General features: G+C 35.3%; 1 protein-coding gene across 1 annotated transcript in view; it reads right to left on the bottom strand.

Annotated features, from left to right (window-relative positions):
- The window catches only part of LOC148215919 (neuron navigator 3-like), a 49,947-nt gene that overhangs the window by 7,983 nt on the left and 24,269 nt on the right, over positions 1 to 17,695 (bottom strand). The window contains exon 5 of the mRNA XM_088141504.1: positions 15,705 to 15,888. Within this exon, the coding sequence (XP_087997630.1) occupies positions 15,705 to 15,888 (184 nt within the window). The remainder of the gene's footprint in view (positions 1 to 15,704; positions 15,889 to 17,695) is intronic.

Below are 17,695 nucleotides of genomic sequence, written 5' to 3'. Positions count from 1 at the left end.
TGAAAGATAACACAGCACAAATAAAAAAGAGCATATTTTTCATATATCACAGTGCCTTCCTCTTAACATAGCTATATCCCTTCCCAGAAAACCTTGAAATCATTCAGTTTTTCTACACAGACATTATATATTACCAAAAAAAAAAAAATCAGTCTTGAGTTGCAACTGCTTATCTAATATTTCCATTTCATTTCTGATTACTGGGATGTAGATTGCTGATAAACTGCAATATTAGATATCGAAGTATGTAGCTTTTGGAAGGGTATGTTCTGGTGGTCAGTCTGTTCTTTTTTGTCTATGCTACAAGCAGAGCAGGTTGTTTCAGCTCCGGATTTTTTTACATACCGTAATTTTATGGCCTATGAAAACAATTAGTCTCTCACTACCAATTCAGTTATATTCTGACTACATTAAAATCATGTTAAAATCCATTGCTTGAATTAATAACCCTAATCCTAAGGGAAAATGGCCTTTTCAATACTTTAAAATAGATTTTAAAGCACTTTCAACAAATATATAAATATATAATACATCTAGTAACCTAAATATAAAATATAAAGGCATTTTTCACAGTATATATTTATTCCACTTGTAGATATTCCACCCACAGAATCATTTTAAGCAACAAAGGAAATGCAAAGTTTGAAGTAACAATAATTTACAAGGGACATACTTTTGATTAAAATTTTACAAACACTCTTATAAATTTATACTGTTGGACAAACAACAACTGTTAACTTCCAGACAGAATGAATTGTGAATGTGACAAGAGAGTCCATAAGAAATGAGACTGAAAACCTGTGACCACAGGTGCAGAACAACTGCACTCTGGTCTAGCTCGTTTCGAGTTATCGCAGCAACTCAGACAGAATGACTTAATACTGGATTACTCAGCTGATAGTTCACTGTCAGTAATGAACTGTTTTTAAAAGAATACACATAATCAACATAGACTGAACACAAAAGGAGGAACCTGGTGTCTTCCTTTAGGAAATAAATGCACTGCAGGTAATAATTCTAAGTGAGAAAGCCACAAATCATGGCACAGAGACAGGATTATCCATCAACAGTCAGGCTGCTTAGAGCTGTAACATTTGCAGTCAAGGTATGTTCTGTTTTCAGACGGTTTCACAGAAATTATACTTGCCCCCAAATACTTCCTTTCATAAAAAGCTTTTTTAAGTACATTTTATATATACTGGAAAAGCACAAACTGTCCTATTCCAGTACACTGTTCATATACAACATAGATAGTTGATCTACACAGATTGACAGGGATTCTTTGGGTCAGACAAGAATATTTCCTATCCCAGCTTAGACACTTCAGAACCTCAGCCTGGTTATACTTGTAAAATGGGTGCTTTACTGCAAAGCTAGAGTCTTTTCTAACAGATCTTCTGTTATGTGAAAAACGATAATGGAAAACAAATTAGAAGATAGCTGTGCACTCCCATACCCAAGCCCACAATTAAGCTACTTTATTATTCACAGGGCCTGTTTCTTCTTTTCTTTTTGAAATACACAATTGTGCTGTTCCAGAATAAGCACTAATACACAATGCAGTTTTTCCTCTTTCAAGATAGGACAATAAATGAAGATGATGATTTTGTTGAGTTGGATGAAAACTCTACCACTCAATTAACCAAATTTATTTTTACTCAGTATAATGTATGAACCTATTATTATGGCTTGGTAATAGGTGCAAAATTGGACACATATGGTTTGTTCAACATACCAAGGTAAAAGAAAAATAATTATATGGATTAGTGCAATGTGGAAACCCAGCAATTGTTGACAGGACAGACAAGACTAGAAATGAGACTAGCAAGCAATTGTCAGTTGCAAACAAGGTTCTGCAGCACAGTTAAAGAAAACGTCTTAAGCCTTTTCTGAATTATGTCTGCAATTCAGTCTTTCCCAACTGGTTGCCCTCCAGAGGTGTTAGAGTACAACTTAAAATTGTATACTCCTAGACTTGGAAAAACCCAATTAGGACACAAAATCCAAGCCCTGTTTGGTACATGAAATCAAATTAAAGCATCTCAGACACATGACTATGTAGCTTTCACTTGAATACCTTCAATGAAAGGAGCCTATTCTCTATCTGAAAAATTGGTTCGATTCTAAATTTCTATTATTCCCGGCTAGGCTCATAATGTAGTGATTCAACACTTCTGAAGAGCATAAGGTTAGGGAAGGCCAAGGTGACTGAGTTAAACAAATTTCACCTTAAATTTAAATCTAAGTCAGAGCTTTTGAGTATCAATTGCTATAGAAGCTGAACAGCTCATTTGAAATACTTATATTACTTTGCTAAGTTGCAGCATAAGGATATCTCTACTACTATCCTACTGCAGATTTTTTTCTGTAGTCATGGCCAGTTTTCCACTAGCCAACAGAACATCCTCTAAAGCCTACATCTGAAATATAATAATGAAAGACTTCAATGTCTATTATGGCTCACAGAATAAAAATGCCAGTGGGCAGTGACTCTATTAAGCATCACTAGCAAGCAATAAATTAGAGATGTTAACTGACCTAGAAGGCTTTTTTTGACTGGTTGCAATTCCACTGTGATTAGACTGAGTTGTATATCTGGCTGTCAGACTGCATGAGAAGAAACAGAGAAATTGAATTAAAGAATGTTGTTGAATATGCATAAAAAGCACAAACTTACCACCAACTGATGAGTTAATGCAGAACATGGATAGAACATGAGTAGAAAGCAAATTAAGTAAAGAAAGCGTTAAATGTAATGTTAACACACTGAGAGTTTCCAAAATACAAATTATGTTGTAATGCACTGCACTTTGTACTACTTCAGCTCATAGAAAAACACTGTCTCAAATGTTGTAATCCCTTTAAAACACTTCTGAAGTCACTGCAGAATTCACTACCTGCTCTAAGTTTTATTGTCAAAGGAGCCTTCTGTGTAGAGCTCCACTGGGAATATGAGCTGAAGATAATGCATGTGATTAAAAATATTTTAAAAATACCCATTCAAGATCACTAATGGGCCATAACTTTTTTAGAACATTGAGAATGTCATATAGCATATTATGGCTATATACTGGGCTTTTTTGGAAATGGCAAAGAATCAGTATGACTTTGCACAGTAGCAGATAGCTATGAATCTTCATTACCATATCCTGTAGCCCATTTGTCCAACAATTTAATACATTCATAGAGTTGGAAAAAGTTATTTAGACCATCAAATCCACACCCTGCTCAGTGTAGGAATCCAAATTAAATCACCCGCAACAGAAGGCTATCCAAGCTCCACTACAGTACATTGAGCAAAATCACTTTGAGCATATCCACCACCTTTCTAGGGAATTAGTTCCACTGCCAAAGCGATCATCCTGTTATGAAGTAAACCAATCATCCAACTCATATTGCTGCAGAAATATCCTTAGTCATGGAGTAGGCGACTCTTTGTTCTAAGTGCATCTCATGCTAGCAATATGGGACACAGTAAGGCAGAAAGTTAAAGATGAAGACAGGTGCTGGATTAGCAGTGACAAGAAGGTAATAAAGCTAATTCTAAAGTGATGACAGTGACAAGTGACATGACTTTGTTTGATATATTACATAACAAAGGATGTGATATGATTAGCCAAATTATTCTTTGGTCAACTTGTTTCTGAACTGCACCAAGTCAGACTGCTGATAAAAAACCATCAAGCTGAACATTTCCCCCTTCTAAAAAGTAAAAAAGAAAAAAAATCTAGAGAGCTCAGTGAAATTTGTCTATGATGCGCAGGGGGAACATGCAGGCAGGCAAAGACCAAAGCAGGAAAATTGTGCAGAGCTGAGCATTATCCAGATGGCTTTGACTTAATGCCTAGGGTTGGCAAACCCTATTTCTATTAGAAATAGCAAACAAAGCAGTGCTGTAGTCTAGGTATTTGGAATTCAGCAAATAGGCAAAGGCTTGGAAAGTGTCAAAAAATACCGCATAGGACTTGGCTGAAGGACTATTTAAGCTTTGGTATTTTTTCCAAGATAACAGTTCAGCACTAGGATACAACAGCGAGGAATACAGGATGTGGGAAAGGAGTACAAGACAGAAGCTTGAGTCAGCATGAATTTGCTTATCTACTTGTCAGTCAGATCAATAAACAACAAGAGAAACAATAAAAGCCCTGTTCCACGACAAACAATTTGGTATAAATCAGTCACTTTCATGTGATCATATTTCACATCAGCAAAAGCTGACATTTAGTTTCTGTGTAAAAGGTAAGGCATGATTTTCTATATTATTCCTGGAACAGAAAATGCTTCCATGTGAAATTAAAGTTAAGTGGCAAGGGGATTGCTATGTATTGGAAAAAAGGGACTAAAATAACTGTGCTGAGAATGGTAGAGGTATAGTCTAGTTTAACAATAAAATCACCTACTTTCAACCTAGTAATGATAAAACTCAGGCCATAAAAGCCGTAAGGGAAGAATATTAGCTTATGGTGAATGCTAAACTGATTGCAAACACTGTGATTTATTTTTTTAGTCTGGATGAATGCACTAAATGATAAATTGCTTAATTGGATTGAAAACAACACGCAGTGCTAAGCACATATTCTAATAACCTAAAAAGGTAGGCAGCTTCCTAAATGTAAAAACAAGGATTTTACTTTATCATTTGTAATTTTATTTATTTATTTACTTACTTACTTACTTACTTACTTACTTACTTACTTACTTACAATAACAACTGGAGAAATTCCAATATTGAAGGGTAATCTCTCCTTTCATTTCCAAATGTTTAACGAAATCACATATTTATAACTTCATAGGTAGTAAAGATAGACAGAGAGAGAGAAAGAACTAAGCTATGGCAGTCTCATAGATAAATAATATTTTAACTTCATCTCAGACTAAGCATAGTCAATACTCACTGAATAGAAATATGAAGTACTGTTCTCTCTCAAACTGGATTGATTTTCTTAAGATTCTGAGTTTCTTCATATCTGTAAGGCCTCATTATCAGGCATGGTAGGAAGCCTCACATGTTCGGGACCTCAATTCATACTACAACTCAAGGGATCAACAGAGACATACTTCCTGAGGAGTGGCAGGGAAGAACAGTTTCAGTTTGTCTCAGGCCATTCTTTCTCTTTCATATGTAAACTGAACCAACACATTCTGCGGCTAAAGGCTAAAACGGCCTTCCTTCCATATGCAGAAGTACAGCAAGCTAAAAGATGAATCTTATTTCAGTTCCCAGGATAGAACAGTGTCCTCCAAGACTTTAGGTTATCTTAAGAGGAGCACACTGTAGGCATATGTGCCTATGTTTTCCAAGTTGTCACCACTACTCTCTGGTCTCACTATCTGTCACCAGACTCATCCTGCCTGCCCATAGAGCCAACCCTGCCAGCAATAACCTTCTCCAAAAGCTTCTACCTTTTGCTTTTTATGTATCCGAGATGCTCTGAATATTTGCAGGTGGATAAAGTTGGAACATATTTCATACCGCTGTGAAACAGGGATTCATTGCACTCCAACTCCTATGAACATTCATTCAGTATTTAGAGAATAAGGGCAAAAGCCAACGTTGTAGGAATAGAGAGCAGGACTTCTCTACTTCCCTTCTATAGAGGATTTTCAACAGTAGAGAAACATAGCAAAGGGCTTTTTTGATTCCTGCATAAAACTTACTATTAAATACTTAATAGTACTTAGTAGCAGTATTAAGTATTTAGTGTGTAATTTTAACTGTTTTAAAGTGCTGTCTGTTTTGCTTTGCAGAACATATAAGATCATCTAATGCCACTTAGCTTATCTGAATATAATACCTAACTCAGCAGAATTGTTCTGAATAATTAAAGCACAGAAAACATGTTAAAAATGTCAATTTAATTCTAAATAAATGTAAGATTTTTTTCTTTAATATCCTTGAGGCTAGGGAAATTCTCCTAATTTCCTTCTGAAGTAGTGGCCTCATTGATTCTAGATTTAGAAGTATTTGAATATTTTATTTACTGTTAATGATACGTGGAGTCCTTGGGGTTCTCTGAGCTTGGTTGTTTTCTTGCAGAAATTTCATTATCCTTCTAGGTAATATCTTCAGTGCTGGAAGGGAGTGGGGTTTGCTCTCTGTTTATATACAGTAGCTTCCCCTGTTAGTGTTGGTGGGGGTGTTGTTTTTCCCCTTGGTAGTTCCTGGGTTAGAATATTGTTTACTGCTTGATTATTTGTCTGGTGGCAATCCTGATGTTAATCACTGCTTATCTGGGTGTTGATTGCTGGCGAGGAGGTGTTCTGGGCTTTTTGTTTCCTTTTTATTGTCTCTTTTGAATTGTGTGTAAATGTGACTGTTTATCTCTATGTGACTGTTGATGGCTGACTTGTCTGAATACCAAGCTTCCAGGAATTCCCTCGCATTTTTGGATTTAGCTCAGTCTAAGATGCTGACAGTTTCCCAGTTGAAACTATGGTTAAGTCTGTCCATGTGTTGTGAGATTAAGGAGTTTTCATGGTGTCTTCTGACTGCTACTTGGTGTTCATGGATGTGCTCTGCTAGTCTTCTGCCTGTCTGTCCTACATAGTGGTTGTTGCAGTCCTTACAGTGTATGTTGTAGATGACTCCTGTTTTTTCTTCTTGGGCTACTGGGTCTTTTGGTTTGCTTAAGATGTTTTGGAGGGCTTTAGTTGGTTTGTGTGCTATGGTGATGCCATGTGGTTGTAATAATCTGTTGGTTGTTTCTGAGACATTTCTGATATATGGCAGTGTTATCTTTTTCATAGCTTGGGTTGGTTATGTGTAGTGAGTGATGTAGTGTGTAGTTATGTGTAGTGAGAATGATGAGGCACTTTTTGATACCCCTGCAACTTTAACAAAAAGTGCCTGACCATTCAATCCACTACAGCACAACCAACACAAGCTATGAAAAGGGTAACACTGCCATACATCAGAAACATCTCAGTAACAACCAACAGACTATTACAACCACGTGGCATCACCGTAGCACACAAACCAACTAAAGATGATTTCTCTTACACTGTGCTTTCTATATTTACCTCTGAATATGTGCTAAACACAGAGCTTATTTATGAAGATAATAAGTAACTAGTTATGCTAGGCTAACTGCATTCATTGTACTGGGAATTATGTGTGTTTAGTATGATTTCCTTATTTACTTCCCAGGAAATTCCCTTTTATATGTAAAAATCCGGCTTCATAGCTTCAGTAAGTGAATTTCTCATCAAAATCTTTCCCATGTGGAAGATTGCACAACTACCCTTTCTATTTCATGATTGGCAGATTGTCTGTTAAATTTTGTAATCCTAGGCTTTAGGCAGGAAAATCCAAAAGTCTCTTCTTTCTGGTTTTTCTAGGGCATGGCTGGGCTGAAAAAAGAAGTCTTTGGTGGAAGGGATAAACTCTCTCCAGCTGGAAAGACCAGGTCAGGAGTTTCAACTTGATTGTTGTGCTAGAAAGTTAGCATCAGCACCTTTATCCTTGGAAGAATGGGTCTGCCAGGGAGGATTTAAAATTACCCTCCCTCTGAATAGGGGAGGGTCATTTTGCAAGCTCTTGAGAGTCTTTAAAAAATGATAGTCAAATATTCATTGTAGGCAGATGTATGAATACAATATCAATCACATTACATCAAAACAAAACACTTTTGAATTCAAGTTATTGTCATAAATTAATAAAACAATTTAATTAGCACTAGAGATCTTATATCACAGAAATGGCCAGTATCGGACATAAAGCATTCAGTTAAACTATGTAAGATGATAAAATGTAAGAGAGAAAGAAAATGGCAGCAAGGAACCCAGAAGGTTTTCACACTAAATGTTAACCCTAAAACTAAAGGAAGCATGCATATACAGACATGTTCTTATATAGCTACCACCTACCTACCTACCTACCTACACACACACACACAAACACATATATGTATGTGTGTGTGTGTGTATACACAGCCAAATGCACACACACACACACGCACATTTTCACATACAATTGGAGTCTCTGAAGCCATTTCCTTTCTTAATTTTTCTTATGAGACCAGCATGGTCCATCCTCTACAGAAACATACTTTGTACACTCTATTCCTGAGTTGATTAGTAAACTATATTTCAATGGTATGTAGTGGCAGACACACCTATGCTCTTTATTCTAGGTTTTGAAAAATTCAAAGCAGAAGAGACCCAAAGAGTTCTCCACAGTCTTTTTATGTACTTCAGCATTGAGATGACTTAAAAGTAAACAGCTATTTCCTGTTCACTGAATTATTTTACACCCATTCTAATTAAGGAGACCAGTTTATGATGTGGCATTTCAAACTCTTGTGGTTTGAAAGGAAAGGGAAGGTAGAGCCTTGAACTCTTGATATTACATTCCAAATTTTATTTTATGCTTCATTGTGTACTGCTGGCTATGAGTTTTGAGGTTATGTTGCTCCACTTTTATTTCCTGCTTCAGAAACTGTAGTTTCAAAACTAACTACTGCTATGGGATAACTGATGTCAGCTAATTTCAGGATAAATTTTTGAATATTTTATTTTATATAAATATGAAGAAAGACATTTCTTATAAATCTTTCTTCATATAAATCCAGAAGCTATTTGTTTTGTAGAGTAACAAAACAAAACAAAAATTTGAGAGCATCCTCTGCTGAAAATTCAAGTCACTAACGTTTGTGTTCAGTTATTAATATTACTATGCATAAAGAAAACAATAATGAAACCCATATTGCTCAGAATTATATACAGAAGTAGTAATTTGTTCTAGCTGTCAGAGTTGTGGATAAAAGAGTGACAGTGTGGAAGCCTACAATGGTCAAAAAGGTTAAGGGGTGCTGCACTCACTTCAGCATGTACCTCTCTCTCTATGGATGTCTTACAACATTCAATAAATTTTGGGTAAGTCTATTTAGGATCGCAACCTTAGAAACACTAGTTACATAAGAATTTTACTTTGACTGGGGAAGCTTTTAATCTTGCTTAGCCTAGTCAATGTTGACTGGAAGTAGTTCTCTCAGGTTCCAAACAAAATAGAAATGGAGAATAAATAAAAGAATATCTAATATTTAATGAGGATTTAATCCTATAACTCAGAATGCAATTCCTATTTACTTATTACAGTTCTAATATTTGTTATTGTTTGATGTGTTTGTAGAAGTAAGAAAAAGATTAGTAGACTGGTATAAAATTTTGTATAATAATTAAACATCCTTTAAACTTAAATAGAAATAATTCATGGAGAACAGATCCACTGGCAGAATATTACTGAAATTCGTAAGTTTAAAGTAGAAACAAAAAGCAATAAAAGAGGGAGGAGGTAGATATTATATGATAATTATTCCTGACAAATTTCTGGCATAGAGATAGCCATGTTTTGAGGTAGAGCTAAATGAACAATTGGGTTGAACCAGCATATAATTCTACATTTTAAAAATGCGATCTTAACTTGATTAATTATAAGTACCCTCCTATGATGTGGTATGGATCTGCACTGTGTAACTTTATAAGGAAAAAACTCACTGTATGTGTGGATCTCTGCCAGGCTTCTTCAGACTGTGGCTATTGGCACTGAGTTTAAAGTTCTATATTTTCATGTTAGCAAAATGGAATATGGAAAGAACAATATCAGGTATGGAAATAATTGTAGAAGAGGTGATTATTTAACTCACTGTGTAAGCAGAACTTACTATAGTCCAGAATTTATACATAGGTGAGAAAAATGTCTACAACTAGTTTTGAAAATTAAAGGTAATATATGAGGGTTCAATGAAAAGTAATGCGCTCATCTCCATAATTTTAGTTTAAATAGGGATATTTTAATAAATGAAATAGGAAAATAATATTTGATATGAGCTCTTCCATTACTTGCATTTACTTTTCCACATAATCATCAACATTTGTTATATACACTTCTACCAACAGTGGAAAAGCTTTCCAAAGCCAACACAGAAGAACTCCACACTTTTCCTCTTCAGTCAGGTCTTAGCAGGGCTTTCCACTTTTCCATTTGAATTAAATGAATGCCTACAAATGTATTTCTTCAATTTTGGAAAAGGAGGAAGTCACATGGCACCATCTCTGGACTGTATGGCAAATGGAGTAACGCAGTGAGATCCAACTTCACAATTGCATTTTGGATGGCTTGTTAATTGTGAAGCATTGTGTTGTCATGTGTCATGGTAAGCTCTGATTTACAAGAGTCTGAACTAGAAGACACTTTCCTAATGCCATGGACAAATGCCAAGAAGAGCTGAAAGGTGCTGCTCCAGGGCCCCCAGACAGCCTCAGGGAGGGCCAAATAATCAGGTACCTGAAGGTGACAGAGCCAGGGAACATGTACGGCAGCTAGTGGCATCAGCAGATGATCCGATCAGATCCAGGACCTCCCTTGCAGGCCAATACCACATTGCACAGAGGGCCAAGGAGCGCTAAGGCATTCTGCATGGCTTGTTGCACATCAAGGTCATTCCTTGATTGCCTGTGCCAGCAACAAGCTCTATTTAAGAACTGTCACCTGCCAGAACATTTAATTGGAAACAACTGCTCCTTTTATCCAACATTCTGTTTGCTTCCTGAATACCTTGTATGTGGAAACTCTGCTCCTTTGTGGCCTGAACTGGCTGATGACCTTGCTATGACGTTCTGCTCCTTGGACTATGGCTCAGTCTGCACTCTGTTTGCTCTTCTGGACTCTGGCTGCTGGCAAAATCACCATGACAAGCCCTTAAAGATTTGGGAAATATTTGTATGCACGCTTCTGTGCTTTGCCTGCCACTACCTGTGTTTGCATCTCCCAAGTAAAACCCATTTACCCACTACACCTCTCTGTGTGCATACATGCTTGACCTGAGACAGGACATCATGTTGTAGCAAAATGTCTTTCTTGTGCTTACAAGCTCTGCTTAATTGTTGTTTAAAATTTTGAGCACTGCATTGTAACACTTTGAGTTGATACCAGATTCAAGGAGATCCATGTGAATGACACTATTCGCTTCCCATAAAACTGTAACCATGTGCTTTCCTGCCAAGACCTGGGTTTTGATTCCCACCACCACCACCATACATGAAGCTTTATAATGAAATTCCATGGACTGACACTCTTGGTCATAATGATGAACCCATGTTTTGCGGCAGTTATGATGCTGTGAAGAAATTTCTCACCTTCATTCTTGCAGCATGAAAACAATTATTAACCAATTTCAACTCTTGAAGCCTTCAACTCTGGTTATCATGAGAGGAGCCCATCATGTACAACCTTCCAATATTGAAGAACATCAATAATATGATCCATGTGTTCCTGTGAAATGCCAGGTCTGACAGCAATTTCCTTCTGAGTGCCCCACAGATTGTCCTTAATCAGTTCATCAATCTTTCCTCATATGAGGAAGGATTGACACAGGTCATCCACTTTATTCTTGATCACAGAAATCAGCCCTTCCCAGTTCATCAGCTTTACATTTTTCGACCCAGTATCACACAGTACTCATGTCAACACAGTCATTGCCATAAACAACCTGTATTCAGTGTTGAATTTCAGTTGGAAGAACTGCTTCAGCAGTTAAAAGTTCAATCACCGTATGTTACTTAAAGTGCACTGACATGTAAGTGCTCACTGTAGGTTTCTATTTCATGAACAGTAACAACACAACCTTTTCTCACAGCAACTGCCTCGCCAACTGGTGAAACAACTGATGATAAAGAACATGACAGAGCGTTTAGCACATCATTACTGCCATCTGTTGGCAACCTATACATTGGAGGCATTACTTTTCATTCAACCCTCATATTTTTAAACCAGGGGTGGAGGGAAAGTAAAAAAATTGCTTGCTTTGGCAACAAGAATGCTGTAAAAACAACAACCCCCACCACTCTTCCTCACACATGCATGCAGGTTAATGAAGCGGTAAACTTACTTTGTGACATTATACTGGCCCTACTAGTACAGCTGATCATGTGATGTTATGTGCTCAAAGCATAATGCATATCAAGTATTTTCAAGGTTCTTTCCATATATTTCATGACTATTTCATTTATTAAATTTGCCAGCTGTTAATGTAACAAACCTCACAAAACTGCTGATCCAGTGGATTTCAGCATTCATGTAGCTCCTTCTTGAAAAACAGTGTATCAACTATACCAAAAAAATTACTTCTAGTTCCAGAGAACTAAATGCATTGCATATTTAAAGTAATACATAGTAAACTAATGAATTAATCAAATCCATATGAATTTCAAGCTGTTACCACTATGTCTACATGTTATAATGTCAGTTTATCTACATTTTAGGATTTTGCTGACAGCTCCTTAATCGGTTACTGTCTAATCCATAAATGTGTGTGTGGGGGGGGGTTTAGTATGTGGGTAGCTGAAAAGTCATCACTTAGTGAGCTATCTTTTATTTGTATATCAATCTCTGTATATTTATCTCTGTTTTTACCTCTGTTGCATAGATTAAATATTATAGATCCTGCCAACAGATCAGCTAGCTAGATAAGATTTTCCATATCCCTGTGTCTTTGTGGAGTCTTGGAATTATAACTCCCAGGATTCCCTACCACTGTGGTTTCTATTTTCAAATAGGAAACTTTTGTGGTCAAATTTGTATTTAACATTTATTTGGATAAGCAAACAATCATTTGTGGGAGGTCTTTATAAAGCTTCTACAATTAAGGTATAAAGTTGTTTAAATGAAAGCATTTTATTTAATATGTATGTGTTCTAGTATATTTATCTGTTGTTTTATAGATATAACAATTATATAGCTTCACAGTTACATAGCTGTGAAGAAACAGTGTCCATGGGAGACGGAACACACATGAGGAATGATAGCAGCTTAGGACAATAGTCCAAGAAGTCCCCAAATGAGACGGAAAGAATAGCTGTCAAGAAATACAGTAACAAAAAGGCTTGGCATTGTGGTGTATTTTAATTTTATACAACATTTTCTGGTCATGGGATGAACAGCTGGACATGTCATGATTGCAGAGGATATCAATCTAGTATTTTTAAAACTACTGTATGACTCTTCAATGTATTTCAAGAATGTCTGCTCATACACAATGAAGACAACTGTTGTCATTTAAAGCGCTCAGCTGACAAAATCCAAACTTCAAGGGTGGGAAGCCTTTAGTTGTACATATTTTTCTGAATAATAATTCTCAAGATACTTTGGGCACATCTGGAGGACTCTTGTGCTAAGTGATTAAGTCTGAACTGAATGCTTCGTTTGTCATTTTAAGAATGCATTCTTTTGATTATTCTTGTGCTTTCTCAATACAATGAAAAATGTTAACTTCATCACAGATATCAGTAAAAGATGCACTGTGACAAAAATATGTTCCTGATCTTAACTTTATAAAAATAATGAATTGAATATTCTGTTTTTAAACTTCCAAACTGATATTTCTCCACTTATCTCAGACCTAGTCATTTGAAAAGCATAGGCTGTTTCCATCTTAAAGCTTGATTATGCATGTCAGCTTCTGCAATAAACTACGCTTACCAAGGGCCCAACTAGAAGCAATTACTAAAAGTAATCTTTACAATCCCTTGTGCAAAAGCATAACCACAAAGCAAGGTTGTATTTCTACTCAATAATTCTTCTTCACTTTCCAATAAGTCAAAATGAATATTTTCTGTTCTTTTAGTTGTAATTATTGCATTAAATTACTCTACCTGATTTAGAAATATAATTAAAACCACATAAAGCATCTTTATTGATCACTTGATCTTTAGGGAAAAAGTGCAGTCTAGCGTTTGCTGTTACATTTTATTTAATTCTAACTTAACCTATTTCCAATAGTATAGACTTTAGTATAAGTGCTTGGTTATATAACCAAAGTATTCACATAAACCAGTGTTTCTCAACTTTGGCAACTTTAAGCTGTGTGGACTTCAACTTTCAGAATTCTCTGGTCAGCATGTCCATACAGCTTAAAGTTGCTAAGGTTGAGAAACACTGAAATAAACTATTATAGGAAATAGATTGCAGGTGAATATCAAAAATTGTATGTTAATAAGGAAACAGTTTAATCTGGCACACCAATCTTTTTAAACATACAGTGAATGTACTTAAAGGTACTAACCCCCCCTCCCTTTTTTTTCCTTCTTGGATCACTCAAGTGTCCTTTTGATTCCTCCAAATATTCCTGCTCTCCATTTCTCTCCCTATTTACTGGACTGGAACTTTACAAGAAAATGTCAGGGCAGCCAGTGATGATATGTAAAAATCCTTCTAATATGAATCAATTAGTTTTAAAGGGTTTTGTTTTAAAGAATATTGAAGAAATAGTGCATTTCCCATCATTTCCAGATGAGAAAATACATGAAAATAGTATGTTAAATAGAAAAAAATATACTTTATCTAGTTTTAAAAAGCAAAGAAACTCCTACTCATAAAAAATTCTAACATGTATGATACAGCTCCACACATTTTAAGGGGGGGAGGAATGGATAAACTAAGAATTTAAAACCAGCAAAAGATGTGCCCAAGAGTTTTGTAACACTCTTTTCTTTATTGAACCATGAATTTAAAGTTTCTAAAACTCTTATCCACACCATAGTCCAGCAAGTTTGCCACCATTACTATTCAAATCACATCACAATCTTTCACATAAATAATTATAAGTAAAACCAACAGAATATGTATGCGTTTATTTCCAATCCATGCTCCTATCTGAATAATTTCAATGTGAACAAAACATTCACAGTACTGGCTTCAGCGTCAATATTAAGATTTTGAGCTTCACAACAGTACATAACAACAACAACAAAAATCCATTGTAGATGGTGTTATTGCTTAACAGAAAAAGAAATCAGTCAGAAAATCTTTATTCAACCACTAAATGTGTAATTACACAAAACAAGATATTTGTGTGTGTGTTTTGTTATACCAATTATCTATGCTAAAGCAATCTATTTTATAAAGTTCATCCTTTGTCTTTATAAAAATCTGATCCACTAAGTGCTAGGATACTTACAATAGCGCCATTCATTATCTGATTGATGCATTTAGATAAGCATTAGCTGGTTTGCATTCACTGTGGGAAGCCTGGTGGTTATAAAAAATATATTTTGCTTTGTAACCAACCTCTCATACAGCTGCAAAAAATCTTCAGGGGTGGCTCCCAAATCCCTTTGATGATAAACTATCTGGAGAAAAAGCAGCCTTCTCCAGGACTGTAGTTTTGTAGTTCTACAACATGGTCACTTTATTTTATGTTGAACACAAAAGCAATTTTAAAATAGAGGAAAAAGACCTCTTTCTGTTATGTTCACAAAACAGACATTATGATTAAGTTATGAATTTACTCTCCTTCAAGAAAAGACAAGATTATCCTCTCTTCTTTACTAATTTCTCAGATTAATTTTCTTAAGATGAGCTTCCCTAAGATAAGCTTCCCTAAGATAAAGCATTATTGGGCTTCACTGTGAGCAGTGAGTTTTCCACCCCCAGTTTCATGTCATTGCCAGCAAGGGAAAAAAATGAAGAAGTTAAATACCTGAAAATAACTGAATAATAGCTTACATGAACTTTTTAAAGCAATTCAAACACTTTGAACATTTATAAAAGAATACATTCATTTATAGTGAATGTAAGTAAGGCTTACTTCCACATAAGACTCCATTGGATTCACAGTTCCTTTTTTGTTTTGCAGATTGTGAAGATATTTATTGCATTAAGAAAGCAATTCCAGTTACAATTTGATTAGGGAAATAATCTGACCTACCTGGACTGCATATCTTGCTGTGTTTTGGACTGGCCAATCTCAGGAGGAGATGGAGAATGAGAGATGTGTTGCTGTAGCTCCACCAAGGACTGATAGTACTGCTGTTGTTGGTGTTGCTGCTGTTTATAACGAGACAAACTGAAAAACAGTCCTAAAATGGCTTTCAAATTCCCATTTCTTATTTCTGCACAAACAAAAAGAAGGAAATGAAAATATCAAAATTAGCTTTCCTTCACAGATGTGTCTAATGGACATTAGCCATTTTTTCAATTCTACAAACTGTCTTATATTTGGATTTAATGTGACTTGAGATTTTTAGCCAGTTTATGATGGAATCCTATGTTTCACATTGGATATTAGATGTAGGATTTCTTAATAATCATATATTTAACTCTTGTAAAGTTCTCACTGGGTAATAGCTCCAAATTTATCTACCATAAATATATTCAAAAACATTTCATAAATAGCACATAATCACTACTCAAAATGTAACAAAGTTTGCATAAGTTCAGTGTGATGATTATTTACATTTGTTGACTGGCTGATCATTTCATTATCCTGTTATTAAACTGGTATTGTGCCTTGCCTCAGTTACATATGCAGTAGTAAATTCTGCTGAACCACTGCCTACGTCTCTATATTGGGCTATTGCTGTAGACAATCCAGAAGCATCCAGAAGAATCCCCAGTCCATTCAGGTATTAGATCATACTGGTGAAATGTGTGTTTCCAAGCCCAAATCAAAATGCTGTTCATAACTTTTGAAGTTTTAAGTTATTGGATACCAAGTTAAGGATTGCCTTCATCTGAACCAGTCTCCCCACACTTTAAGAATTGCGAGAAAGAGATGTTTAACTATACGACAGAGAAGAGTTTTCATGCTGGAACCAGTAAGAATCCAATCTCATACTTAGTACATACATAATTATATATACCGAAGCTGACTAGAATAGTAACTAAATCTTGGCTGATGTTCATCTAAGTTGCTTCCGAGGGGACATAACTAGTTTTGAGATCATAAACTAGTCTAATTCCTAATTCCTGCTCTCCAGGGTTTACTATTGGAGCCAACTCCCTCACTGTGTCTGTTGATAGCACCAGAACTCGCTACATTCTTATTCATTATTATATTGGTATAATAATTATTTTTCCTTCTGTTTATTTAGCAATGTTACTTGCTCTCATCCTGCCAGAGTTCTTAATCAGATTGACAGTTTTATAGGAAAGCATAATAAATAAATGTCAAATTGAACAAGGCCTAGATTTAATTAAATCATTGATTCTCTGTCATAAATATGTGCACTCAGCTCTGGCTTTTATATTCAAAAAGTGTTGTTGATTCATCTGAAATTATCTCAGTTGATACATTTGAGAATTTCATCCTAGTTTTTCAGAAGAAAGTAAAATTAAGTTAAAATGCTTCTATTGCTTAATCACACCTTCCTTGCTATCAAATAAAAGAAGAGACAATAAAAATCTGTTAGGCATTATTTCCCATTTCCTGAATCTGGACTGTAATTTGTTTTTTGAATTATCTGATAAAAAGTCTTATGATACATGTGATTATAAAAATAATGCAGGTTTATGCATGTTTAACTGAAATTAAAAACCATTAAAATATATACAAATATATTATATTACTATTTTCTTGATAACAGGTTTAAAAGGAAATGTATATTGATATTGTGCATCTGAAACAGAGAGAAATATATAATCAAGAATTTTCAAATTTTATAAAATATTTGAGTAATATATCATAATATTTCCACTTGATTTCTCACTGGCTTGTTATTGCAATTCAGGGTTCCCTGATCAATGGACTAGATATAATTGAAACTCACCTATATGTTAACACTAAAAATAAATATGAGACTCTCTTAAGAACTGTTTTTAAGAAGAATAGGTTAAACATCTCCTTTCAGAATCACAAATAAAGCTATACTGAGTGTTCTGAACAGAACTACTATTAATATTCTACAAGGAAATAAAAAA

This window comes from Python bivittatus, unplaced genomic scaffold (genome assembly GCF_059951505.1).
Source record: "Python bivittatus isolate LINGU-HERP-01145 unplaced genomic scaffold, Pbiv_v1 ctg000330_np1212, whole genome shotgun sequence".
Lineage (NCBI taxonomy): Eukaryota > Metazoa > Chordata > Lepidosauria > Squamata > Pythonidae > Python > Python bivittatus.
The sequence above is the reverse complement of the archived record's forward strand: the minus strand, read 5'-3'. Positions and strand labels throughout refer to the sequence as shown.